General features: G+C 41.9%; 1 protein-coding gene across 1 annotated transcript in view; it reads left to right on the plus strand.

Annotated features, from left to right (window-relative positions):
- Positions 1–26,357, plus strand: part of LOC108280091 (calcium-activated potassium channel subunit beta-4) — a 48,817-nt gene that overhangs the window by 16,361 nt on the left and 6,099 nt on the right. Inside the window, exon 2 of the mRNA XM_017494867.3 lies at positions 17,354–17,481. Coding sequence (XP_017350356.1) covers positions 17,354–17,481 — 128 coding nt within the window. The remainder of the gene's footprint in view (positions 1–17,353; positions 17,482–26,357) is intronic.

The raw sequence follows: 26,357 nt of genomic DNA on the forward strand, positions 1-26,357 counted from the left end.
GAGAGAAACAGAGAGAAGGAGAACATGGAGTCTGCTAGTAATAACTTTTATTGTCTTGAAATGTGAAACATTTTGTCGAGTCATATTCCACCTAATTGCTTGATTTCAATCATATTGAAAATTTGTAGTTTGAAAGCTACTCAGCAGATAAATAAATACCAGGGCTGTAAAAACGCATTTATGGCCTCTGGCTTGCTCATTAGGGATAAATTCATACATTTAAAAGTTATATCCTGAATGTATTTATTTCTACAAAACTGGTTGTGACAATGTCCACTGTTAAAAGCGCTATATAAAAGCGCCTTAGCAACGCTAAGGTCTAACAAAGTGGGAGAGCACAGTTACCAGAATTGACAGAAAGTAGTAATTCAAGACTCTGTGTTTAAGAAGGGTTTAAACCAGACCAGAAAGTTTCATAAATATCATGTCAAATAGCAAATGATTTTGGGTTTCTTCCAGGTATGCCACTTTTCTCCCACCTCCCTAAGACATGCTATTAGGTGGATTGCCTATGCTGGTGAGTGTGAATATGTAGAGTTCCATACTCTAAGCAAGTACTTTAGGATTTGAAATAGGTGTCTGACTCTTGGCTCTCATAACATGAAGAACCTCCAGTGAATTGGAGCACTGAGAAATGTGCTGACTTAATGAACAGTTCAGGCACTGTGCAGAGACATGCTGAACACCAGGTAAATTTGGAAAGCCCAAACAGGTTTTCTTGATTTTTTTTTTTGAAGGTTGAGCGAAACCTCTGGCATGAAATAATTCAGAATGGCAGTGTGTGGACAGAATAGTGTTAGTAACAATTTTTAAAAAAAGGTGTTGAGATGAAAATTGAACCTAGAAAATATTTTGTGGGGAAAAAATTTATTATTGAGATACATGTAGCATAAAAACACTAGGCCCACTTGATAAAGTGTGTGTTTGGCCAATGAGAGGCAATCAGTAGGATTCCCAATAGTTATGACATATTTATTCACGTCTGCCCTCAGTTTGTCTGCCTATTGCAGTGATTGATAGCCACATTTACCATTTAGCAGATGGGATACTTCACAGCTCCTTATCTGAGACATATCATCAACTGGTGAATCGGCTCATTTCACACATTGCCATAATGCACCAATTACAACTTTATGAAGATTCATTGCAGATCATAGTCAGGAAAAAAAAAAACAGCACAGCACTGTGAGCCTGATATGCTGCTTGATGTGATATGATTACATTTGGTCATTTGGCAGATGAGCATACCCAGAGCAGAGATGAGCAAACAGTTGAAGGCATAGCAATATAAAGCACCATATAGAATCGGCAACTATGCATACTATGCACCATGCAACTATGCAGTATGCAAATGAAAAATTTGTGACTAATGCTGGTTTGTACAAGTGATGGTATTGGTAGTAACAAGGTAGAAACAATAATACAAATATGTCCAGAAAAACTTACAATGACAATTTTAACAAAAGTGCACAAATGTCTGGGCTGTAACCCTGTTCGCTGAGAAGAGAGCAAGACATTGTGTGAGCTCCACGCTTTGGGAAGAGCCCTCACATGTGACCGGCATCTGAAGCTGGTATAACATCATGCCTATTTATAGGTGTGCCGTGATCAGGTGATGATTAAACGCAATAAAGCACGTCGCATGATATATAAACGGCACCTGTGATCTGCGCCGTCAGCCTTATTATCTGAAGTGAAGATGCAATTCACAGACATGCCCCAGTATGACAAAGCTACGCAACGTCTCATTCCCTTCTCAGCGAACAGGGTTACATGCGTAACCCATACGTTCCCTTTCAAAGTGAACTCAACGTTGCGTGAGGTCCATGCTGTGGGAACCAGAATACCCACTCCGTCTTACTGAGGATACGGCCTGTTCAAAAAGATCCAAACCCGAGGCAGTAGATGTCGGCACTTTAGCAATATAATCCAGCCTAGGATACAGGAAGGCCTTGACTAATCCAGGGGTAAAGTCAAGGCAGGGAGGGGCAACAGAGAGAGCTTGTAGATCTCCTACTCTCTTGAGACATGTCAGGGGCAGCAGAAGAGCTACCTTTAGAGTCAGAAGCTTCTCAGAGGCTGACTCTAAGGGCTCAATTGGGGCACCCGACAGAACTTCCAAGACCACAGAAAGGTCTCAGGACGGTATGCGTGGTCTGCAGATGGGCCTCAGCCACCTGACACCACGCATAAAGCTCGAAGTTAGAGGATGTTGACCCACAAAGGCTCCATCAATAGGAGCATGGCTGGCCAAAATGGTGGCCACATAGACCCTGATTGTAGAAGGAGCCAACCCTGCTGAGGAACGTCCTTGTAAGAACTCCAGGACTGTAGCTATTGCGCAGTTCGCTGTGTCTAGCTGACATTCCTGACACCACAAGACAAAAAGTTGCCACTTGAGTTGAATTTTCCTCATGGATGGTGCTCTAGCATTCAACATGGTCTCTACAACCTCAGTTGCAAGACCAGATTCTATGCCCCTCAGGTGCCCCTCAGGGGCGAGAACCACAGTTTCCATAATTCCGGCCGAGGATGATAAATCAGCCCTCTGGCTTGAGACAGTAGATCACTGTGGATGAAAATCTCCCAAGGAGTGCCATCTAGCAGGGATATTATCTTTGAGAACCATATTTGAGCTGGCCAATGAGGTGCTACTAGCAGCAAACGTAAACGGTCTTGGCGTACTCTCGTTAGAACTTGTCAAAGCAGATCAATCGGGGAAAAAGCATACAGATGTGACCTCGGCCACATGTGCACCATGGTGTCCAGCCCTAATGGTGTGGGAGGAGTGAGGGCGAACCACAGCGGGCATGTTGCCTCCACTTCCACTTGTCTGAACCTCCATCATATGGACTGCACCACTTGAGGATGGAGCCTCCAACCCGCGGGCCTCAGCTACTGCCTCGACAGGATGTCTGCCACCACACTCCGGGTGCCCAGAATGTACATTGCACCTACTGACAAGAACTTTCTCCCTGCCCAGAGAAGACTTAGTTGAGTCTGCCTGAACAAGGGGCATGAACGTAACCCTCCCTGGTGCTTGATATATGAGACCACCGCTGTGTTGGCTGTCACAACTAACACATGCTGACCTCTCAGTTGAGGAAGAAAGAACTTCAGTCCTATAAATACGGCCCGCAACTCTAGGGGATTTATATGCCAATCCAGATGAGGGCCGCTCCAAAGACCGCAAAGACATTTAACACCGCACCCCAGCCCATGACGGAGGCATCTGTCATTACCATCTTGTGATAAGGAGATGCACCTAGAGTGTGACCCGAGGCTAAAAACTGAGATACCTCTATGTTCTCAGTGCATATAGGCATCGGCGTGTGACATTCTATCAGTGGTTTTGTCCTCAGATGAAATCCCTGACTTTCTGCCACCACTTAACAATCTCATGTGCAATATGCCCAACAGTATGACATTGGCTGCTGCTGCCATAAGGCCAAACAGCCTCTCATAGAGACTGGAGGGGATGCCCAGAGCCAGCTTTATCTTGCTCAATGTGGATATGATTGACCCTATGCGTGTTGGGGATAGAAACACGTAGTAGAATCCCATATAACCCCTAGAAAAGTCGTACTCTGCACTGGAGAAAGCATATTTTTATTGAGGTTTAACTTGAGCCCCAAGTTCCTTATGTGAGCGAGAGCAGCATCTCAATGTTGAAGCACCAGTTCCCAGGATCGTGCTAGAATTAACCAGTCATCCATGTTGTTTAGTACACAGATGCCATGGAGCTAGAGCAGCATCCATGCATCTTTTAGATCTATCATCACAAACCAGTCCTCGAACTGAATCTGTGTAATGATAAGTTTGAGCATCAACATCTTGAAACTGTATATCCGAAGAGTACAGTTCAGATGAAGCAGATCTTAAACTGGCCGCATACTCCCATATTTTTCGTGGACCAGAAAATAATGGCTGTAAAAACCTCCCTCCCTCAAGGAATGGGGGTACATGTTTTATGGCCCCTTTGTCCAAGAGGGATCTTAATTCCTCTGCTAACGTCGGGCTCTGATCTGTGCTGACTACTGTGGTGAGCACACCTCTGAACCGGGGGGGGTCAAGCTCTGAACTGGGCCTCCACTGAAATCTTTTCTATGGTAGACAGAACCAGTGGAGACACATTTGGCAGTTATTTCCATGCTGCCAGATGGTCTTTTATTGATGTTAACTGTTCCACATTCTGTTGGAGGGAACACATCAGATTTGCGTGGCCCTGTGACAGCTCACTGACCAGAGAATACTGAAAACTTAGGACGGCCTTGGCTAGGGGAGGCCCTACAGCAGTACTAGGGGCTAATTGATCTAACAACCTCACTTCCCCTGATATGTCCCTCCGTGGCCCATCAGAACTGCTCCTTCTTTGTCTGCTTGGCTTTTATGATCATTCTCAGATTAGGCCTATTAGCAGGCTGTGACGGTGGCTGCCCTACCCCCCTGGCTCTCTGCATGAGGAGGCGGGCTGCCACGCTTGCCTTCTGTGCCTCCCTCACACTAGCACTGGTCCGGGCATCCATGAGTACTTGACATGATGGGGAAGGAACTGGCTCAATGCTGCCGTTTGCTGTTTTGCTTCACGAAACCTGTCAGCGATGGCATTAACCGTGCCCCTGAACTGGCCGGAAAGTTCAACGGGGGCATTCAGCAAGGAGACCTTATCTTTGTCTTATGCCTGAGAGGTTGAGTCATAGGTGCCTCTCCACCGCAACCAAGCTACCCATTGAACGGCCAATATGATGGGCCATTTGCTTGGTCACTCGGAGAGACGGAAACAGCTCTGCCACTGCCTAGGTCCCAATTCCCTCCCCAGTGTCGAGCTCACTCAGCAGGTCTGCTTGGTAGGCCTGCAACACTGCCATGCAGCGACCCACAAGCAAGACCCGCTGCCGCATAGGCTTTGCCCACCAACGCCAAAGCCGGCCCCCTAAATTCTCTCTCGCTCATTATTTTTTTCCCTCTTTTTTTTTAAAGGAAAAAAAAAGTAAGAGATTTTTCTTTCTTTTTTTTTTTGAAAAGATAGAGAGAAAATGAAGCGTTTTTTTGCAAGCGTCACACAAGTGACCAACATGCAGTCTTGCTGAAGATAATAAGGCTGATAGTGCGGTTCACAAGTGACGTGACGCGCTTAATTGCCACATCACATGATCATGGCAGGCCTATAAATAGGCATGATGTTTCACAAGCTTCAGGTGCCGGTCACGCGCGAGGGCACTTCCCACAGCATGAAGCTCATATAATGTGGAGTTCCCTTTGAAAGGGAATCCAAAATACACTATATGTCAAAAGATTGTACACACCTGATCATCATACCCAATCTGTCCTTGAACATCCCTTTCCACTAGATTGCTCATACAGCCACAAGCCCATTAGTGAGGTAACGCACTGATATTCGGTGAGAAGACTTTGTTGCAGGACACTCGAGTTGTTCTATTCCAGTCATGGCAAACAATGTCTTCATGGAGCTCTCCTTGTGCACAGGACGCATTGTCATGCTGGAATAGGTTTGAGCCCTTTAGTTCCAGAGAAGGGAAATTGTAATGGTACAGCATATAAAGACATCATATTCAACTGTGTGCTTCTAACTTTGTGGCAGCAGTTTGGAGAAGAAGCACATAAGGGCGTGATGGTCAGGTGTCCACATACTTTTGGCCATATAGTGTAGTAGTGATATAGGAAAAGCCATGGTATCTGATTGAACAAAATGGACCGAGAACTGAGCCCGGGAGAAACTCCAGTATTAAGGCTGTCAGGTGATGGAACAGGACATCTTGTAACTACGTGGAAGCCAGATCAGGGCTGCCAAAGTCTGCAAAAGAAGAGAATCTGGTGATTCATTATATTAAAAGCTGCTGACAAATTGAGAAGGATGAATGCAGAGGGCATGGAGTTTTCTCTGGCATTCTGTAGAGCCTTACTAACTGCAAGGAGGGCAGTTTCAGCAGAATGCATGGCCTTGTATTTATGCTGGCTGGCAGCCATAATGTCATTTAGTTTGAGATATGAAGAAAACTGTGAGAACAACACATTTTGGATAGGAATGGAAAGAAGGAAACAGATCTGTAGTTGGTGATATTTACATATGGAGCATTAATTATATGTCATTATTCCACAACGTTGTTGACTTCTCAAATCTGATTGGGCAGAAGGTGTTGAGTATGGCCTGGAAAGAGTATGGCCTGGCTGCAAGGCAAGCTGCATGTTTAGTTAATACACTTTTACTAATACGTTCTATTGTAACAACATATACAGGGACTTGTTTGGCAGAAGAGCAACAGAAACTTATTTTTAAAGTGTGTGTAGTTATTTATATGGTGATGCTTTCAGTGCTTTTTTTATGCAGTAACATAAACATAGGCTTTTGTCCATCCATCCATTTTCTGTACCGCTTATCCTAAACAGGGAGTATGGAGCCTACATTTTTTGTCTTGTGATCTAAATTATATGTTTTGATAAACTACACATACTGCCTTTAAAACAGGCATCATTGCTCCAGAATCATCAGTTCTTTTGATTTTATTAAAAGTGAAGTGGTACTTTAGCACCATATTATTTGTGTGTATCATAATTATACTTTATTGAAATTTTTTCCACATTTTGTATTGTTACACCGTCGAAATGAAATGGACTCCATAGCACAAAATAGCACATAATATTGAAATGGTGGGATCAATATACTTTGCAAAATTATTTATAAATAAAGGAAAAAGTTGTGATTGCATAAGTATTCACCCCCATTGCTGTGAAACCGCTAAATTAGTTGTGGTGTAACCATCAACTTATTTACTTTTTTTTCCCCCAATCGTTGAACATACTAAGGAGCACCATTAAATCCATTACTTAATAATTAAACAAATTTGGTGCAATGATGACTGTCCAGAGGAGATTGTCCACCAAAAGTCAGTGACTGATTAAAGAAGCAACCAAGAGGCTAACTTTGCCCAGACACTCTATAAAGCTGGGCTTTATGGAAAAGTACCGAGGCCAATCGAGTTTGCCAAAATGTGTTGGGATCCCAATGATCATCTGGGAAATGGGTTTTTGGTCTAACTTTTTGGCCTTGGCACAAAGTGATATTTTTATCAGAAACCCTTAGTTGCAGTGAAGGGAAATTGTAATGCCATATCATACATACATATGTACTGTACCATTTGTGTGGTTCTAACTTTGTGGCAACATCTTGAGGAAGAACCACATATGGGTGTGATTAACAGGTCTCCACAAACCTTTTGGCCATATAGTGTAGTTCTAATGCCATTTAATGTAAACAACTCAGTAGAGTGGAAAAAAGAACTAAGTATTGTGTGAAAATAATCCCATTGATGAGTTGGGAGAGTGTGTAATAAGCCAGCAAATTTAATTAGGTTAAAATAGCCTGTTACGTTTTCTCTAAAATTTTTACCTAGCACTAGTTTGTGGAACATCGCGAGTTGGATTGCTTTCAATCGTGGATATTTTGAAATGCACTGTGCAGTCATCTACAATGACTAAAAAATATCTTGTGAGAGTTATCAATAAGATGAATGTTTTGCATTTTTCTTGCCATTTGTAGAATTTGATCATTTCATGTACAGTCTCTGTTGATAGAATATTAACTGATACATCGTCATTCATAACAATATGAAACAGCAAATGACACGGTGGAAGATAGAAAGAATTGTCTCCTGCCTCTCTTCTCAGTAGAACTGTGTGGAGTGGGACAGTGTGTGATTAAGCTGATTTATATGACTACTGACGAGACAGAAAGACTTTTGCAAATTAAAGGCTGTATAAATTAAGCACCTTTTTACTGCAAGCTTGTACAATATGAATGAATGTATCAGGTTACAGTTTTGTGCAGCTAAACCTCTGATTACGCTGGAATTTTCTCCTTCTGTTGATTGAGGTTGCATTAGTAAAGGGCAAGCCTGTTTATTAAACTCTCTCTCTATCTCTATCTCTCTCTCTCTCTCTGTCTGTCTGTCTCTCGCCAGACCCCCTCCACCCCTTCAGAAGTTATCACAATGGATCCTCAGTCAATTAGCAGTTGGGATGTTAAAGATGGTAAATTGGGGTTTAACTGAAAAATATTTCCCACTAGTGGTTTTGTACTATTTCTATTCATTAACCATCATATTTTACCATCTGATATCCATGACAAATATATTTTGCATGTTCAAGATATTTGTGCCCTGTGGTGGATTGGCACCCTGTCCAGGGTGAACCCCGCCTTGTGCCCGATGCTCCCTGGGATAGGCTCCAGGTTCCCCGTGACCCTGAAAAGGAGTAAGTGGTAGAAGATGGATGGATGGATGGATGTTGAAGATATTAATAGTAGTGACTCCTTTGGTTTCTGTGTTAGAGGTTCTCTCAACTCAAGGGTGGAAAGCACCCTCGCGCTTGGTCGGAATCGGACGTCTGTGTGAAATCATAGCTATTTATAGGCCTGATGTGGTCAGGTGACATGGCAATTATGCACGTCACATGACTATAAAGCGGCACCTGTGAACTGTGCCATCAGCCTTATTATCTTATTAGACCTTATTAGACCGCATATTGGACTGCTTGTGTGAACGTGCCTAAAACCTCTTCAATTCCTCTCTATTTAAAAAAGAAAAAAATCTGTCCCTGTAAAAAAAGAAAAGAATAGTATGAACCAGGGACAGTTCAGGAAGTGTTACTCCTTTCTCTTACGGGAGAGGGCGGGACACTTTCTGTGTGAAGTATATGAGAGTGAAGCGCACTACAGCGTGGTTTAGCTCTGGCGCTCTTGCTTCTCAGCTGAAGCAAGATGAGTTTTGGAACCTCAGGACTCTGCGCCAGCTGCTGTCAAGGCAGCCTGTTTGGATCTGTAGGGGTAATTGGAGATGAGTGCTGCTCTATCTTACTCTTTCCTCTGGATCTGGCACCTTCGCCTCTGGGTTTAAAAAAATAGGAGAGTGCAGCTCATGTCAACCCGCACTCTCTGACTACAAGGAGCCAGATGGGGAGCCAGTGCATTATTTTCATGGGAGTGGAGCATGCTGAGTGAGCTCATATAAACATACTTATATATATGAGGGGGTCTGGCTTTGCCATCCAGGCCATGTAAGACCACCTTGGCTAGTGGCTATGTGGCAGCGGGTCTTCCTTGTGGGTCTCAGCATACAATGGCATTGTGGCAGGCCTACCAGGCACACCTGCTGAACTGTGAGGGAGGCACAGAAGATGAGTGTGATGGCCCGCCTCCCCCCACAGAAAGCCCGGGGACCGGGTGGCCACAGTCACAGCCTGCAAGTAGGCCTGATTTAAAATGATAATTAGTGTTGAAAAGGCAAAAAGAAGCAGTCTTGAGGGGCCACAGAGGGAGATATCAGGGGACGAGAGGTTGTTAGGGCAGATAGCCCCCAGTATTACTGCATTGTTCCCCTAGCCAATGTCGTCCCAAGTTTTCAGTTTCTCTGGTCAGCAAGCTGTCACACGGCAATGAAAATCTGACGCTTTCCCAACAAAATGTGGAAAGTTAATGTCACTAAAGGACCATCTGGCAGTATGGAAACTACTGCCAAATGCGTCTCCATTGGTCCTGTCCTCCATAGAAAAAGGGTACCAGGTCGAGTTCATAGCTCGACCACATTAGGCAGCAAAGGCAGAGCCTGATGTTAGCCCAGGAAGTAGATCTCTCCTCCTAAATTATTTTAGATTGTAAAAATAATGAAACATGTATCCATTTGTTTGTGATCTTTTAAAATGCACAAGCAAAACAGGGCAATTATTTCATTTTCAGCTGATATAAGCATTGGAGCGGTGCAGAAAGAAATTCTTTGAAACAAAAACATTCATATTTTACCTGTAATTTACTGCCATCAGTGAAACATGAAAGCTAGTGTGTATGGAATGTAACAAATAAGTATCTGCTCAGTTTCCATAGAAGCCAAGCTTTTGTATTATAATAAACAATACTAAAACAGCCATGGTAATAGAGAGCATTTTAGAAATTCTTCTCACAGAGACTTTACTTAACAAAAAAATATATGAGCAGTTGCAGTATCCTTTACTGTCATTCATTCATCTTCAGTGCTTTATTCCTCTTAATGTCTTTAAAGACATTTCAATAATCATTGAAAAAGTAACTAATATTTTTGCTCGTTGTCAATGCTTATTGTGTATCTTATTAATCAGTTATCATAGTTGATATGTTGGAAGCAAGAAAAATGGCCAAACATAAGAATCTGAGTGACCTTGACAAAGGCCAGATTGTAATGGCTCGACTCTTGTGGGGTGTTCTCGGTATGCAGTGGTTAGTACTTACAAAAACTGGTGAAAATATAGGTGAAAAAAAATGAACAGCTCTTTTTCTGATCATTCCTCTACAAGTGTGTAGTACTTGCAACCCCTGGCAAAAATTATGGAATCAACACACTTAAATGACGTTCACCTAGATTTTTTACCTCGTAGCATATAAACAAATCACAGATATGACACAAAACTATTTTTGTTTAATAGCTGAACATTTTGGCTTCAGGAAACATACCTCAAACAAGTTAAATTAAATTGTTTCAATTAATGGCATTTTATTTTTTTTCCAGATCAAGTAGAGGAATAAGTTATGGAATCACTCAGTGTTGAGAAAAAAAATATGGAATCATCAACTTGTTTGAGGTATGTTTCACAAAAAATTGGTTATGGGTGGAGTCACTATGCTGAATGTTTTCAGTGTGGTGTCAGATTTGGCTTGACTACTTCCATGACACTGTTGTGCACAGGGTCATCAGAAGCAGTTGTATCAGGTTTATGTTGAGCCAAGAGAAATTATGGCATTAAATACTACAGGCAGAAAAGTACTCAATTATATCTGGGAAGTGTTTTTTAGCCAATAATTCTATGACTGAAAGTACTTGAAAAAGTTTCACATTTGTGTGTCATGTTTTCCTCCAACTTATAGTGCAATTCTAAATGGCAAAACACTACACAGTCTATACAGGAGTTTTTTTGCAGCCAAAAATGCTTGATTGTGCTGTGTCTTTACAAACTTCCTGAGTATTTTGTGCTTTTTTGTATAAAATTACTTGAATTGCACAAAATTGTTTTTTTTTCTTTCAGAGTGATGTATGTTGGTAAATGAACCTTTTTTTTTTAGCTGTATTCATATTTAAAGAGGGCTTTGGCTCAATGCATGTTGTGATGACATCATATGGCACATTTTGGTAGAAAATCTGTGGTAATATTGAAAAATTGCAAGCTCCTGCAAACAGTTTGCTTGATTTTGCATTCATTTCTGCAATCGCAAAATCCTGGAGGGACTGATTAAAGACCTATATACTCTTTCCTCAGTGGTAAACTATACCCCATGTAGGAAAATATGTCGTGAAAATAGAAGATGCAAACAAGAACTGTGCTTGTTGTTCCCTTTCAAAGGGAACACAACATTGTGTGAGCTCCACGCTGTGGGACATGCCCTTGCGCGTGACCGGCATCTGATGCTTGTGTAACATCATGCCTATTTATAGGCCTGTCGTGATCAGGTGACGTGGCAACTAAGCGTGTCGCATGATATAAAAACGGCACCTGTGAACCGTGCCATCAGCCTTATTATCTTCAGCGAGACTGCATGTCGGTCATTTGTGTAACGCTCGCAAAAAGACTCTTCATTTCCTCTCTATCTTTTAAAAAAAAATCTCTTTACTTTTCTGTCCCTTTAAAAAAAAGAGAGAGAAAAGTATGAGTGATAGAAAATTCATTAAGTGTGTTTACACCTTGCTCCGCTTTCATCACCAGGACAGAAAGACACACTTTCTGTGTGAAGTCTCTAGAGGTGGAGCACACCAGGGCAGCCCTTGAGAGGTCTGACTGTGTGCATTGTGAATGCCTTACAATTAGGCAGCTCCGCTTATGACTCGCTCTCTTTGTTTCCGAAGGGAGTTGGGTTTCAGAGCCTCTCGGATCTGGGCCGGCCACTGCCAAGGCAGCCGGCCGGCTCAGGTCCGGGGTATCTCGTATGGCTCTGGAAGAGGAGCCGGAGACGAGTGCTGCTCAATCTCTTACGCTGTCTTCCGGGTCTGGCTCTATGCCGGATTTTGGAACTCATGTCGTGACTTCTCCTTCCGCTATGGAAAGCCAAAAAAAAGAAAAAAAAAATCCTTTCTGACTCAGAGGAGCCAGAAGAGTGTGCTAAAAACAGAGAGCAGCTCTCAAGCATATAAAGAGCTGCTTCAAGTGATTACTAAGGCTGGATGAACTTTTTTCTCCCCAGTGAAAATAAATCTCCCTCACTCTGCAGAAAACTCCCCTTCTTTCCACAAGTGCATAACAAAATATCACTTCTGAGGAAAACCATACATAAGCCATATTTATAACCCCACAATGTTGGATTATTCGGCCATCGTGGGGATTGAATGGCACAGCTATTAAGCTATGCCGAAGGTGGAGGAGGCACTTGCGAGCTACCTCTTTCCATTGACAGCAGGTAATTTAGGGAGGCCGGCTTTGCCATCCAAGCCATGTAAGGCAACCTTGGCATTGTTGGCAAGGCCTATGCGATAATGGGTCTTGCTTGTGGGTATCTGCATACAATGGCAGTGTAGCACGCCTACCAAGCAGACCTGCGGAGTGAGCTTGATATATGGCAGAATTCATTCCACATCGTGTCTAGTTCACCCTGGCATCCATGAGTGGAGCCCACCGTTAATGCGAGGGAGGCACAGAAGGTGATTGTGGTTGCCTGCCTCCACCCAAAGAGAGCCAGGGGAACCGGGTGGCCAGAGTTGCAGCCTACTAATAGGCCTGATCTAAGAATGATCATAAAAGCGGAGCAGACCAGGAAGGAGCACTCTTGAGGGGCTGCAGATTGACGTATCAGGGGACAGTTGTTAGGGCTGTTAGCCCAGGACTACTGTAGGGCGTCCCCTAGCCAATGCTGTCCCAAGTTTTCAGTGTTCTCTGGTCAGTGAGCTGTCACAGGGCAATGAGAATCTGATGCTTTCACTCCAATAGATTGTGGAAAAGTTAACATCACTAAAAGACCATCTGGCAGCGTGGTGACTACTGCCAAATGTGTCTCCATGGTTTCTGTCTACCATAGAAAATTTTGACTGCGTCCAATTCAGAGCTCAATCCCCCCCTCAGTTCAGAGGTGTGCTCATCACAGTAGTCAGCACAGAGCAGAGCCCGAAGTTAGCACAGGAAGTAAGATCCCTCTTTTAACAGCCATTATTTCATGGTCCGCAGAAAAATTGGACTATGCGGCCAATTTTATATCTGCGTCATCTGAACCATACTCTTCGGACATATATGTTCAAGATGCTGATGGTCATACTTATCGTTCCACAGATTCAGTTTGAGGACTGGTTTGTGATGATATATCTAAAAGACGCATATTTCCACATAGAAATATTGCCAGTCAAAGGAAGTTCCTGAGGAACTGCGTTTGGAGGAAACACGTACCAATATTGGGTTCTTCCCTTTGGGCTAGCTTTATCCCCTCGCACATTCACAGAGGTCATGCATGCCATACTTGCATCCATGTACTAAACTACGTGGACGGCTGGTTAATTCTAATACGATCCAGGGAACTGGCTTTTCAACATCGACATGTTCTCGCCCACATGAAGAGCTTGGGGCTCAGGTTGAACCTCGGATGAGCCCATCCAAGGACAAAATCTCTAAGAGCAATCATTGTCACGTGGCGATGCCTACGTGCTCTGAGAATTTGGAGGTGTCCCCAGTTTCTAGCCTTGGGTCACACTCTAGGGGAATCTCCTTATCACAAGACGGTAATGACAGACACCTCCCTCATGGGCTGGGGTGCGTCCTTAGATGGCTGTCCAGCTCACACTCTCTGGAGTGGCATTTAAAGAAGAAATGTGGGCCGTATTTCTAGCACTGAAATTCTTTCTTCCTTAATTGATAGGTCACCATGTGTTAGTTGTGACAGACAACACAGCAGTTTTCTCATATATCAACCCCCAGGGAGGATTATGTTCGCGCCCCCTGTGCAGGCAGGCGCAACTAATTCTTCTATTTGTAGAGGGAAAGTTTTTGTCAGTGAGTGCAATGTACATTCTTGTAAAGTGGAATGTGGGGGCAGACATCCTGTTGAGGCAGGGGCTGAGGCCCAAGGATTGGAGGCTCCATCCACAAGTGGTAGAGTCCATATGGTGGAGGTTTAGCCTAGCGGAAGTGGATGTGTTCACCTCTGAGGAGACAACACACTGCCCACTGTGGTTCGCCATCATTCCTCCCACACCATTAGGGCTGGACACCATGGTGCACACATGGTCGAAGTCACATCTGTATGTTTTTCCCGTGATCGCTCTGCTCCCACAAGTTCTAGTGAGTGTTCACCAAGATTGTCTGTTGCTAGTAGCACCTTATTGGCCAACTCAAATATCCTTCTCAGAGATAATATCCCTGCTGGATGGCACTCCTTGGGAGATTCCCATCTGGAGGGATCTACTGTCTCAGGTCAGATGACTGATTTATCACCCTCGTCTGGAACTATGGAAACTGTGGGTCTGGCCCCTGAGGGGCACCAGCTCATAAATTGTGGTCTTGCAACTGAGGTTGTAGAGACCATGAAGAATGCTAGAGCACGATCCACGAGTAAATTGTATGTGCTCAAGTGGTGACTTTTTGTCTTGTGGTGTGAGGAATGTCAGCTAGACCCAGTGAACTGTGCAATAGCTACAGTCCTGGAGTTTGTACGAGGATGTTTCCCAGTAGGGTCTATGTGGCTACCACATGGACAATCAGGGTCTATGTGGCCACGATTTTGGTCAGCCACACCCCTATTGATGGAGCCTCTGTGAGGCAGTAACTTCACGTTTATGTGTGGTGTCAGGCAGCTGAGGCACATCTGCAGACCACCCATACCTTCCTGGGTCCTTTCTGTGGTCCTGGAAGGTCTGTCAGGTGCCACATTTGAGCCCTTAGAGTCAGCCTCTGAGAAGCTTCTGACACTAAAGGTAGCTCTTATGCTGGCCCTGACAGCTCTCAAGTGAGTAGGAGATCTACAAGCTCTCTCTGTTGCCCCTTCCTGCCTTGACTTTACCCCTGGATTAGACAAGGCCTGTCTCTTGTCTCCTAGGCCGGATTATATTTCTAAAGGGCCTTCATCTGCTGCCCAGCCAGTAGTGTTGCAGGTTTTCTGCCCTCCTCCGTTCCGCATCCTGGAACAAGAGAAATTGCACCGACTATGTCCAGTAAGGGCTCTCTCTATTTACGTCCACCGCTCCGGCCAGCGGCGTAAGTCTGAGCAGCTGCTGGTTGGCTTTGGCGGAGACAGTAGAGGTGATGCTGTGTTGAAGCAGCACATCTCTAATTGGATAGTGGAAAAAATCTCTATCACTTATGAGGCGTGTGGTCTTGCTACGCCTCTAGGCATAAGGGCTCATTCCCCTAGGGGATCGCCTCCTCGAAGACTTTGTCCAAAGGGGTATCCTTACAGGATGTGTGTGCTGTGGCGGGGTGGTCTACGCCACACACATTCATTCGATTTTACAGCCTGGATATACTGGTGTCTTGCAGTGACCTTCGGGCTCGGATCTTTTTGAACAGGCCGTGCCCTCAGTATGACGGAGCGGGTATTCTTGTTCCCACATCGTTCAGCTAACGCAACGTTGAGATCCCTTTGAAAGGGAATGTCTGGGTTGCGCATGTAACCCTGTTCCCTGAGAAGAGAACAAGATGTTGCGTAGCTTTGTCATACTGTGGCATGCCTGGGAATTGCATCTTCACTTCAGATAATAAGGCTAACGGCGCGGTTCACAGGTGTCGTTTATATATCATGTGACGCGCTTAATTGCCATGTCACCTGATCACGGCAGGCCTATAAATAGGCATGGTGTTACACAAGTTTCAGAGTCCTTTCATGAGCGAGGGCGCTTCCGACAGCGTTCAGCTACCGCAATGTCTCGTTCCCTTCTCAGTGAACAGGGTTACATGCGTAACCCAGATGTAAGTTAGCACTAGTGTTTTTCTTTTGTTCTTTTTCTTTATTTCTTTCTTTTTTTGCACCTCATCCCAAACTGTTGATCTTGTTATGCCCAGTGTTTGTGATATGGTTTTGGTTTAAATTATATGCTTTCAGCACACAGACCTGCTTTCCGGTCATATCATTAATTTTTTCATGCTAGTCTATACAGTATGTTCTCACCTCAAACTTAGGGCAGATGATTTGAATGGCCATATTGTGCCTGGAAGGGAAATACATCACAAGGCAGCATTCCCAAAGTGGAACTAATGCAATTAAATTAATTCAATATATTTGTATGTGCATAATCTCTCTGTATATAGATAATTTTGTCGAGAGCTTGAAAATCTGTGCTGTTGTGCAGACATTTTGGATGGTCAATCAATGAACACATCGATGAGCACATACTCACAATAATACACAGTGAAGAGATGTGCGAACACTCTTCTGTCCACTAACCTTGATAGACAAATGGATATAGTACATTTACATTATGGCAATATTATGGGGACATATATGAAATGACTGATACCTGAATAGATAATTACTGAAAACTTGCGGTCTTGTTTTACATGCATAGATGTCTATTTGAGAGCTAAGCAGGTCTTGGTGAACCCTGCACCCATTACGTTAGGCATTCACTTACACACTGCCCCTATCCTCACATTTCCATGGTAACCTGGTTGCCCTGGTGAAGCAAATTCAATCAGAATTCTGTATTTTTTTTTTTTTCAGCCCAAGGGCCTTGATCTTTAAAAACCAGAGCGGTATCATAGACTGATATTCCAATATGGTATTTCTTTTTTCACTATTTTCATATACATTTACCTTGGGTTAAGTAGAATAAGGGAAGAAATTATTTAAATAATGATATGTGCATATGTTCATCTTTTGTAAATAGGCCTAGCATACACTCTACACACTCTGACACCACAGAATATGAAAAGTTGGGTTTCTGATTTCTAGACACTCTTGGCTTAAATTGCTTAAATCAACTGGATTATATATATATATATATATATATATATATATATATATATATATATATATATATATATATATATATATATATATATGATGTCTTTAATTATCAAACTTGAATAATGCCTTTAGAAGAGGTGTATAGGGTTGTGGTTTTGAGAGGGAAGCTTGCTTTTGTCATTTCTTCACTGCAAGTTAAAAATAAATACTTTGTCCATCATATGTCTATGGATCGTGAGTGTTTGCCATAAAACCGTAATAAATAAAAACCGTAATATGTCAGTGTCTGCATCTACCTTTAAAAGCAAACAAGTGTGAGATATCCAGCCAAATAGTGTTGTTAATGCTATTTTCCTCACTGAACAGGCCAACATGTACTTTTAAAGCCTCAAAAGATGATAAAGATACATTCTCTATCATCTTGGTTTCTCTCTCTAGTGTTCTTATGTCCCCAAATGTGAGCGAGATAACCAGAAGATGCGAGAAGAGATCCTAAGGTTACAACACTACTGGAGTGAAGAGGGTAGTAACCAGTCCTTCACATGCTTCTTCAATCCTCAGAGGAGGTACCACATTCTCTTCACACACTTCTCATTCTCTGACGCTACACAAAGTGCAAAGTTACAGTAAGACAGCTCTGTGTAATAAATTGTATTTTTAAAAAAAGCTGTATAGAAGATTAGGTAGTAGTAGATTAGAAGTACAGTGGGTAATTGTTGTCAGGCTTACTGAGTCTAAGACCTAAACTCTAGAGCTCTGATGGAAAATTTTTACTGTAAGTTTACTGTATATCAACTGTTCTACACTAAGTTTGCACCACCACTGTCAGTAATATTGCAAATATCTGCAATATGCAAATAACTGTTCTTAACAGTAAGAGATGTATTTATCAAGATATCGGTTTTGTGAATGTGTGAGTGCTTGGTTTTCATCGTTTGTCTTTGTATGAAGTAGCATTTAATAAATGTCTCACGCACTTCTAACAATTGATCAGGTCATGCAGCATTGGCTCTTGAACACTTGTTCCTTATCTTGATCATTCATTACTGCCGTAAATGGAATACTCATTATGTCATACATAGAAACCAAGTATGAATAGCAATAGCATTACCAAGTATGAATGTGAATTCTGATGACAGTTTTCTGCATTCAGATCTATAGGAAAGATATGAGTAAATAGGGTTGGAAATTGTGGTTGAACGTCCACATGGAATAACTGATGCTCATGCATTTATCTGATTTGTAAGGAAAAACAGAAGACTAATTGTTCTTCAGGTGACTGAGAATATATGCAGGATGCCATCAGACTGTGCAGTGTAATTGGCTGGTTAATGCTGATGTGTTGCTTTTACGGTTGGGTACAAGTCTATTTTTTTCTTTTGTTTGTACTCAGTTGCTATTTTCATGTCCAAACTTTTTTGTATTTCGGCCCAAAAATGCATGTGCATTACCATCAACAGACACTTCACGTGCAGTGTTAACAAACCTGTACCACTGCTGATAACCCAGTTTTGTGGATGTTCAGTACTTACACTGTGTAAATCCACTTCACCCAAATGATTACTAAATACAACAGACTTAATAATTTTATCTGTAACAAATAAGAACGAACTCATTTGTGGCTACTATAGGCCAATTCACACTAAAAACTTTTCTGTATCAGCTTTTAGTGAACTTGTGTTTTAACTAGTTTTTAATTCCACACCAGCTGTGAGACACACCTTAAAACATGCACTAATCCATTTTTCACAAGTGAAGTTTAAACTCCATCCAAATCCATTATAAAATCCAAGTCCAAAATAGCATTATTTAAATTATGTAGCACTCTGGCTGGTATGAAAAAAGGAGACGTGTTGGGTGTTGAGAGGTCTTTTCCTTTATTTTTATTCAGTTAAATGAAAGGCTTAACAGCTTAGTTTCAGTGCCACTCATTTAAAAAAAAAAAAAAAAAAAAAAAAAAAAGATCTTTCTCTTTCAGCATTTCAGGTTTATGGGACCTCTCTCTGGTCAAGGGCAGCCTACTGAGAAAAGACATGGAAAATATGCAGGCTGCCATTAACAGTGCAGTGGTGTAAACAATCCCTCATTACCTGCTTGTTCTCTCAGACTCCTCCCAACCTCCGCAGATGGCACTTGACCACACCCCCGCTGGCACCTTCATGCCACAAATAACACATTTCTTTACATAATAGTCAAAAAATATCAATGCTGTTAGAATACCAATACTAATACCATTCTCAGTCAAATTAGAATTTTTGTTGCACTTTTACGTTCTCTCAAGCACTGCCTTTTTTATTTTGAAATCATTGAAAAATCCATCCACTTGACATACTCCTACATGTATGAAAGAAATCTCTCAGCAATATGCCATTTAGAGCAAACCAGGGGAAAGAGCACTTTTTATTTGAGCTCCTGCCCTTGGCATGGTAGTTAGAATTCACCACAAAGAACATAACTCCCAAAATCCAGAGTTTGTAACCATGTCATACCTCTACTGTCCTCCAGGTATAAAGCCCAAAATGTGATATTTTTTTCCCAGCTTGTGCATCTCAGATGATGCTACGTCTATGGCCGCATCTGGGAGATTTTCCCATGCTAAGAGTTATTCATGGTTGAACTGTAATATTCCATGCCAATTTTAGTGTCATTCAGAAACAAATCTGTATTGGCCTTTAGCTTGCATCCGGCAGTGTCTTGAATGGACTGCATGCTGACGTGCAGCCCATAGACGAGAACATGCTCTTTTGCATGGCATCGAGCACAAATCATTTAACATGAGACTGCTCTCTGCCAATCTGGTTTATGCATGCAAGTATGGTTGGCATAATCTGCATTGCTGGACACATTTAAATCAAATCTGCCTTATGTGCTGGGGCTGCTCTTTGGGGTTGAAACTAGTAACCAGCATAGCCAAATGGAAAGTGCATTCTGCACCAACACAGTCTGTCTTAGGCCACTACCAAGCACCTGAGCCCCCCTTTAATGGTACCCCACATCATTGAAGAGTCCTGAGAGATGGGGGCTTCAAACAGGATGCTCATTTGGCATTGACTACATTGGATCAGTGAATCCTGAAGACACTGTCTCAGGGTAAAAACTTAATATCCACTGTCAGCTCCACAAACTGGGGTTCAGGGCCTCATCAATATTAGGCCCCATCAAGTTTGCCACTCAGACCCAAGAGTTCCCTGTTAGACATAGGTGTAATCGAACAAAGGTTTCCACTCAACATACTTCCTCTTTCAGATGAAGGATGGTGTTTTTGTCAGATTATACACTTGAGAAGGCTGAACTGAAACCTAAAATCCTAAAACCCTTTTGCATTTTAATGCTGCATATTTTTTTACAGTTTGCCTTCCAAGGACAGACATTCAAATTCAAGTCCTACCTCTTTCATGCTCTTGCTAGTCCTACATACTGTAAGGAACTAGCATTACATGGATTTAACCCTTTTAACTGGACTTTGCCTTTGCCTTTCTTACCATTTTTGTGCTGTTTTCTTCAGGCTGTTTTACCAATAAGCTTCTGCGATTATTATTATTTTTTTTTACCTGCATTTGTCTCTGCTACTCTTGCTTGACATAAGACCACCACATGGAGACAGCAGGTTCTGAAGTACTCGCTGAGGCTGTGGTGGTTCAGGGGAGACTACTCAGCGACTCTCTACTCTCAGAGCCACTATAGAGGACCTCACTCATCAAACCAAACCACTTCTATAGTAGGGCTCGAAAGGCAATTTCCTAAAACAGGTGGAGGTGCACATAGCTACCGCATACACACTAGGATTCTATACTCTTACTGCTAGCAAGGGTTGGAATGAGGCAACAGTTTAAGTTGCATGTAGAATGGGACTTCTCTCAGACATAATCACTGAATTGACTTGCTGGATGAGTCTACCAATATAAACTTCCTCATAGAGCTACCCATTTGTCTGTACAACCTGATTCTGGAACATCATCAGACAGTCAAACCTAACTAAAGCATCCAGGGAGAGTCACTCACCCTCACCTATTACTAATTCTGAACAAAAGTAAGTGAAAGGGCTACATCTCTCCCAGAAAGAGAAACAGCAGATTGCACGCAGGCATAGTCTTTGTCTATAATGTGAAAATTCTGAATACTTCCTCTGAGACTGCCTGGACTGCTCCAGAACCCCAAAAGCAAGTGACACTGGAAAGTGTGTACTCTAATGTGGTGAGTATAAGCTCTTATGTGGTGCTGTAATGTGGTGAGTGTAATTTCTGATACATTTTTGTTGTTTGTTGGCCTTTGCTGCTGAAAACATTTTGTTTTAGCCCTGATCAATTCTGGAAACACTGGAAATTTCTGCAACTTCTGCCTTCTTGAAGAACCAACCATTTCTACCACTCCAAAAATCCCAACTCTATTAAATCAAACTCTCAATCAAATACTAGGGAGATCAGGAACTGTCACACTCACTATGCTATCATTATAGTAAGAACACAAAGAAAGATGACATTTTTTACCCATATATTACAGAGAGTATTGTGGACTTCTCACAACCGGAATCCGCCATGCCCTTGGCCTGCTTCACAATACACTAAATGGAAGATTGATGCCTCTCAAATCTGCCCTGTTTACAAGTATGTACCACCACATCGTTCCTTCATCCCACTCATGTGTCAGGTCACCCTGGACAAACCAAGGACTACCAACTTTTGAGGCACAGATACTGGTGGAGCGCTATACCTACTGAGGTCCACCATTTTGTATCTTTCTGTTCAACAAGCTAAAACACCTAAGGCACTCTTTGCAGGAAATCTCTACCTGTGCCCTAGACAGCTTTTACAACGCAGCCAGAGTCATCTCTCTATCCTTGTGCTAAGTACCTGATCTATCACGTTTTCCAGGTTTTAGCATCTCAGAGGACATTATTTCTGGCATATGACTACAATTAATCATGCAAGTTTGAGAGACCTTGATGGAGAATTTAGGAGTCAATGTACGCCTCACCTCTGGTTACCATTCAAAGTCAAATGGGCAATGTGAAAAGTAAATCAAGAACTAGAAAAATTCTTAAGGATTGTCAGCCATGACCAATAGCAGGAGTGGTCTTGCTACCTTCCCAGGGATAATTAATTTTTCCACCTCACTTCAGTAACTTATCAGAACCCTGTTATTCAATTCAATTCAATTCAATTTTATTTGTATAGCGCTTTTTACAATAGACATTGTCTCAAAGCAGCTTTACAGAAATATCAACACGGTATACAGATATTAAAGGTGTGAATTTATCCCAACTGAGCAAGCCACTGAGTGGCGACGGTGGCAAGGAAAAACTCCCTAAGATGTTTTAAGAGGAAGAAACCTTGAGAGGAACCCGACTCAGAAGGGAACCCATCCTCATCTGGGTAACAACAGATATTTTGAAAAAGTTCATTATTGATTTATATGAAGTCTGTATGGCGTTAAGAGCAGCTGTAGTCCCAGCAGTCTGGAATTAAAGAAGATTTGAGCTCCATCCAGAGGCAGAAAGGATCTGGATCTCTAGTATCTCCATAAATTCGTGTGGGGCTCGGCGAAAGGAGAGAGGGAGAAAGTAGAACAGAATCTAGTCAGGGTAGGCTTGAGTAAACAAATACGTTTTAAGCTTAGATTTAAACATTGAGACTGTTATGGACTGGAACTATCAAAATTCCTGCTGCTGACACTTAGATGACGAGGAACAAGTAAGTTTGCAAACACCCTGATCTCCACAAAAAAATTTCAAATCTCATTCCATTTTCACACCTACATTCCGACTACATCCACTAAAGCTCACTAGCATTCTGATTATTCACACCTATTACTTATCACAATCCTCAGTATATGAACCTTGATTACTGCCATTCGAGTCGTGTTTGTGTCTGTGCTTTGCATTATTAAAATATTGTAATCCACCTCATCTTTATTGTGTATTATATTCACTTTGACCAATTACACATATTACCTTTGCTTTTTGCCTTTTGGTCTGCTTAGTCACTTGATATCTGGTTAAATGTTTTTGACCTTTTTGCCTTTTTTTTAACTTTACCTTTTTATTTTTTATTTTTTTACTATCTCTGATAGTCTTGACTAAACTTAACAATGCACAAATAGGGTTAGGGTTAGGGTTTCTCTGCCCTGACCATATCTGCACATTTGACAATGAATTGTCTATCTATTCACAAACAGATCAACTTCCACTTCTGCATACATGAGCTCACAGATGTCCATGATTGGCTAGTATCAACTTCTACTCTTCTGTGTAGTTGTTCCACATTAGCTGAACTACTTTCTTGTAAATTGGCCAATCTCTGGGTGCAGGACTACTCTTATTCATCCACTGCATCAGCCCAGGAGGTTGGCAGCTCTTAAAACAGAAGGTATCCATCTGTCCTGTTCCAGAACATGCCTGCCCAGCTTCAACAACAGTCTTATGCCCCCCTTGGTGGTTGATGTAAAACACCAATGGATGTTGTCTGTCTGTACCCAATTCCTGAAATTGATGCAGCACTAACCATACATTTCGAGGTCATAAAAAAAGCAGATGTTAATGTTTGTTTCCCTCCCCCTTGGTGATACTGAAGATTGAGCCAGCATGGAAACAGTCTGTAGGACAACATGCATAGTTTCACTACTGGAGCTGCAAATAATAACATCTCAGCCAGACATTGCAAGTCTGCATATGAGTTCATATTGTTAATTTTTGAGATGGAGCTGTCTTCTGTTAAGGCTTACAGTAGCACATGAGTTGAGTCTCATGCCTTTGAGCAGTCTACAAAGGATTCCAGTGACTCTCTTCATGATTGAATATAGTATTGATTTAGTGTCAATGTCAAAGTGAAGAAATCCTCTGTATTCCACAGCAACTGAAATGTGGAAAAACATCTATCATATGTTTACAATATGGTTATACATCTTTCTAGTTCACTGCTGGCATTACATCTGTTATGCATAGAGGAAGAAACAGCATTTGTATTAAGGAGACATTTAGGCTTCTTAAATCAAGAATGGAGTGGATTTTACATCCTTTTTTGGATCAGGTGCTCTGGCCCATATACCCTCTATTGTCTATTTCTGTAGTAGGGACTGCACTTCAGTCAGTGTAGCTAGTTGGTGGGTGCCTTCATGGGGGTTGACCTCTGTGTTTGGTTGTGGTCGACAATGAATTGTATGAGCATGATATAGCAGGGACCTTTTAGAGGCTATCCACATGGAGTCACAATCATGAGGTGATCAGTTTTCTGTTGCTGCCTGGCAAGGAAACGAGCAAACAGGAATACTCCCTCACTCCCTCCCTCCCCTGTGGGTCTGGAAACAAAAGTATGAGGTTCTACTGTATACAGTCCCCTCTGAAAGTATTAGAACAGCAAGGCCAATTCTGTTGTTTTCACTATACATTAAAGACATTTGGGTTTGAAGTCAAAATGTGAATATGAGATGATAGTTCAGAATTTCCACTTTCAAGTGATCAAAAATATTGGAACATGTCACTGACAGGGATTTCTTGCTGTCCAGGTGTGCCCTGTTAAATTGATTGTTTATAGAATTGATAGCTCTGAATGTCTGCTCTTAGTTTGAGCCCTACAGTAGGTTTTGCCTATGACAACGGTATTTGTTGTTAAAAAAGATAAACCAACATGAAGACCTGTTGGATTATAGAATTGATAGCTCTGAATGTCTGCTCTTAGTTTGAGCCCTACAGTAGGTTTTGCCTGTGATGACTGTATTTGTTGTTAAAAAAGATCAACCAACATGAGAGTTGTCTATGGGGGAAAAAGCAAGCCATTTGAAGCTGAGAAAAGATGGAAAATCTATCAGAGGCTTTGCACAAGCATTGGGCATAACCAGTACATCAATTTGGAACGTCCTGAAAAAGAAAGAAACCACTGTTCTACTCACAATCACATATGGAACAGGTCAGCCAATGAAAACAACAGACGATGACAGAAACATTGCAAGAGCTGTTAAGAAAACCCCAAAAACAACAGTTAGAGACAGCAACAACAACCTCCAGAGGGCAGGGGTGAAGGTATCATAATATTATACTATTCGAAGAATACTTCAAGTGCAGAAATATAGAGGCCATACCACAAGATGCAAACCACTCATGAGAAGTAAGAAGGCCATATTGGAGTTCACAAAGAAATACAGAGAGGAGCCGCAAAAGTGCTGGAACCAAGATGAACCTCTACCAAAGTGATGGAAAGGCCAAAGTGTAGAGAAAGAAAGGATCTGCTCATGATCCAAAACATACAAGCTCATCTGTGAAACAAGGTGGCGGTAGTGTAATGGCTTGGGCTTGTATGGCTACTTCTGGAACAGGCTCATTAATCTTTATTGATGGTGTAACTCATGATAGAAGCAGCAGAATGAATTCAGAAGTAAATGACAATGATCCAAAGCACACTGCCAACAGAACAAAGGACTTCATCAGGGGAAAAAAGTGGAAGGTTTTAGACTGGACAAGTCAATAACCAGACCTTAACCCAATTGAGCAGCATTTCACCTCCTGAAGAGGAGACTGAATGGAGAAACCCCCCAAAACAGAGAACAACTGAAAGATGTGGTAAAAGCCTGGAAAAGCATCACAAAAGAAGAAACCAACAAATTGGTGATTTCAGCGAGTTACTGGCTTAATGCAGTTATTGCAAGCAAGGGATATGCAACCAAATATTAAGTGTTATTTATTTAAATTTATTCACCTAAAAATAGGGTCTGTGCCATGTTCTAAGTTATTTAACACATCTAGATGGAAATATCAGTAAATGAAATTCTGATCAGTCAGTTCATCTTTTGTGCTCGAACCTAAATGACTTCAATGTGTGTGTGTGTGTGTGTGTATATATATATATATATATATATATATATATATATATATATATATATATATATATATATATATATATATATATATATATATATGCACTTGCACAACTCTCACCTCTTTACCCCTTGTGCCAGTGGTCATAGAATGGTTATTCATTTAATTGGTTGGGTATCTATGTTGTCTGGAATATAAATTGAACTATAAAAAATTCAGTGCATTTTAGTAGAAGGACTGCTACAGACTTGTCCTCTACTGAGGCATCAGGTGTGTTTTATTACTGTGTCTGGCACCTTTATGGCTCCTCTCTACCCACTGGGCTTTCCTGTGCAGAATGGGCTGCGCACCAGCATCATAAATGCTACTTATCAACACCACAGACCTCCTGGGCAAAGCAGCTTGGGAAACCATGGATTGCAGTTTGTTGAGAACAAACGACCCTGTTCCACATTCCCAAACCAATCTCTCAGTTGCTTCGGTAATATCTTAAGACCTTTGCTGAAATAGCATTTGCATTTTACAGTCACTCCTCTCATATTATCCAGTCATTCCTGTTTCGATTCTTTGACCTGTGGATTCCCAGTTTCTCACTGCTTTATGTTATCAATATCCTCAGGTGAAAAGATTAATCTA

The sequence above is a fragment of the Ictalurus punctatus genome, chromosome 19, assembly GCF_001660625.3.
Source record: "Ictalurus punctatus breed USDA103 chromosome 19, Coco_2.0, whole genome shotgun sequence".
Taxonomy (NCBI): Eukaryota; Metazoa; Chordata; class Actinopteri; order Siluriformes; family Ictaluridae; genus Ictalurus; species Ictalurus punctatus.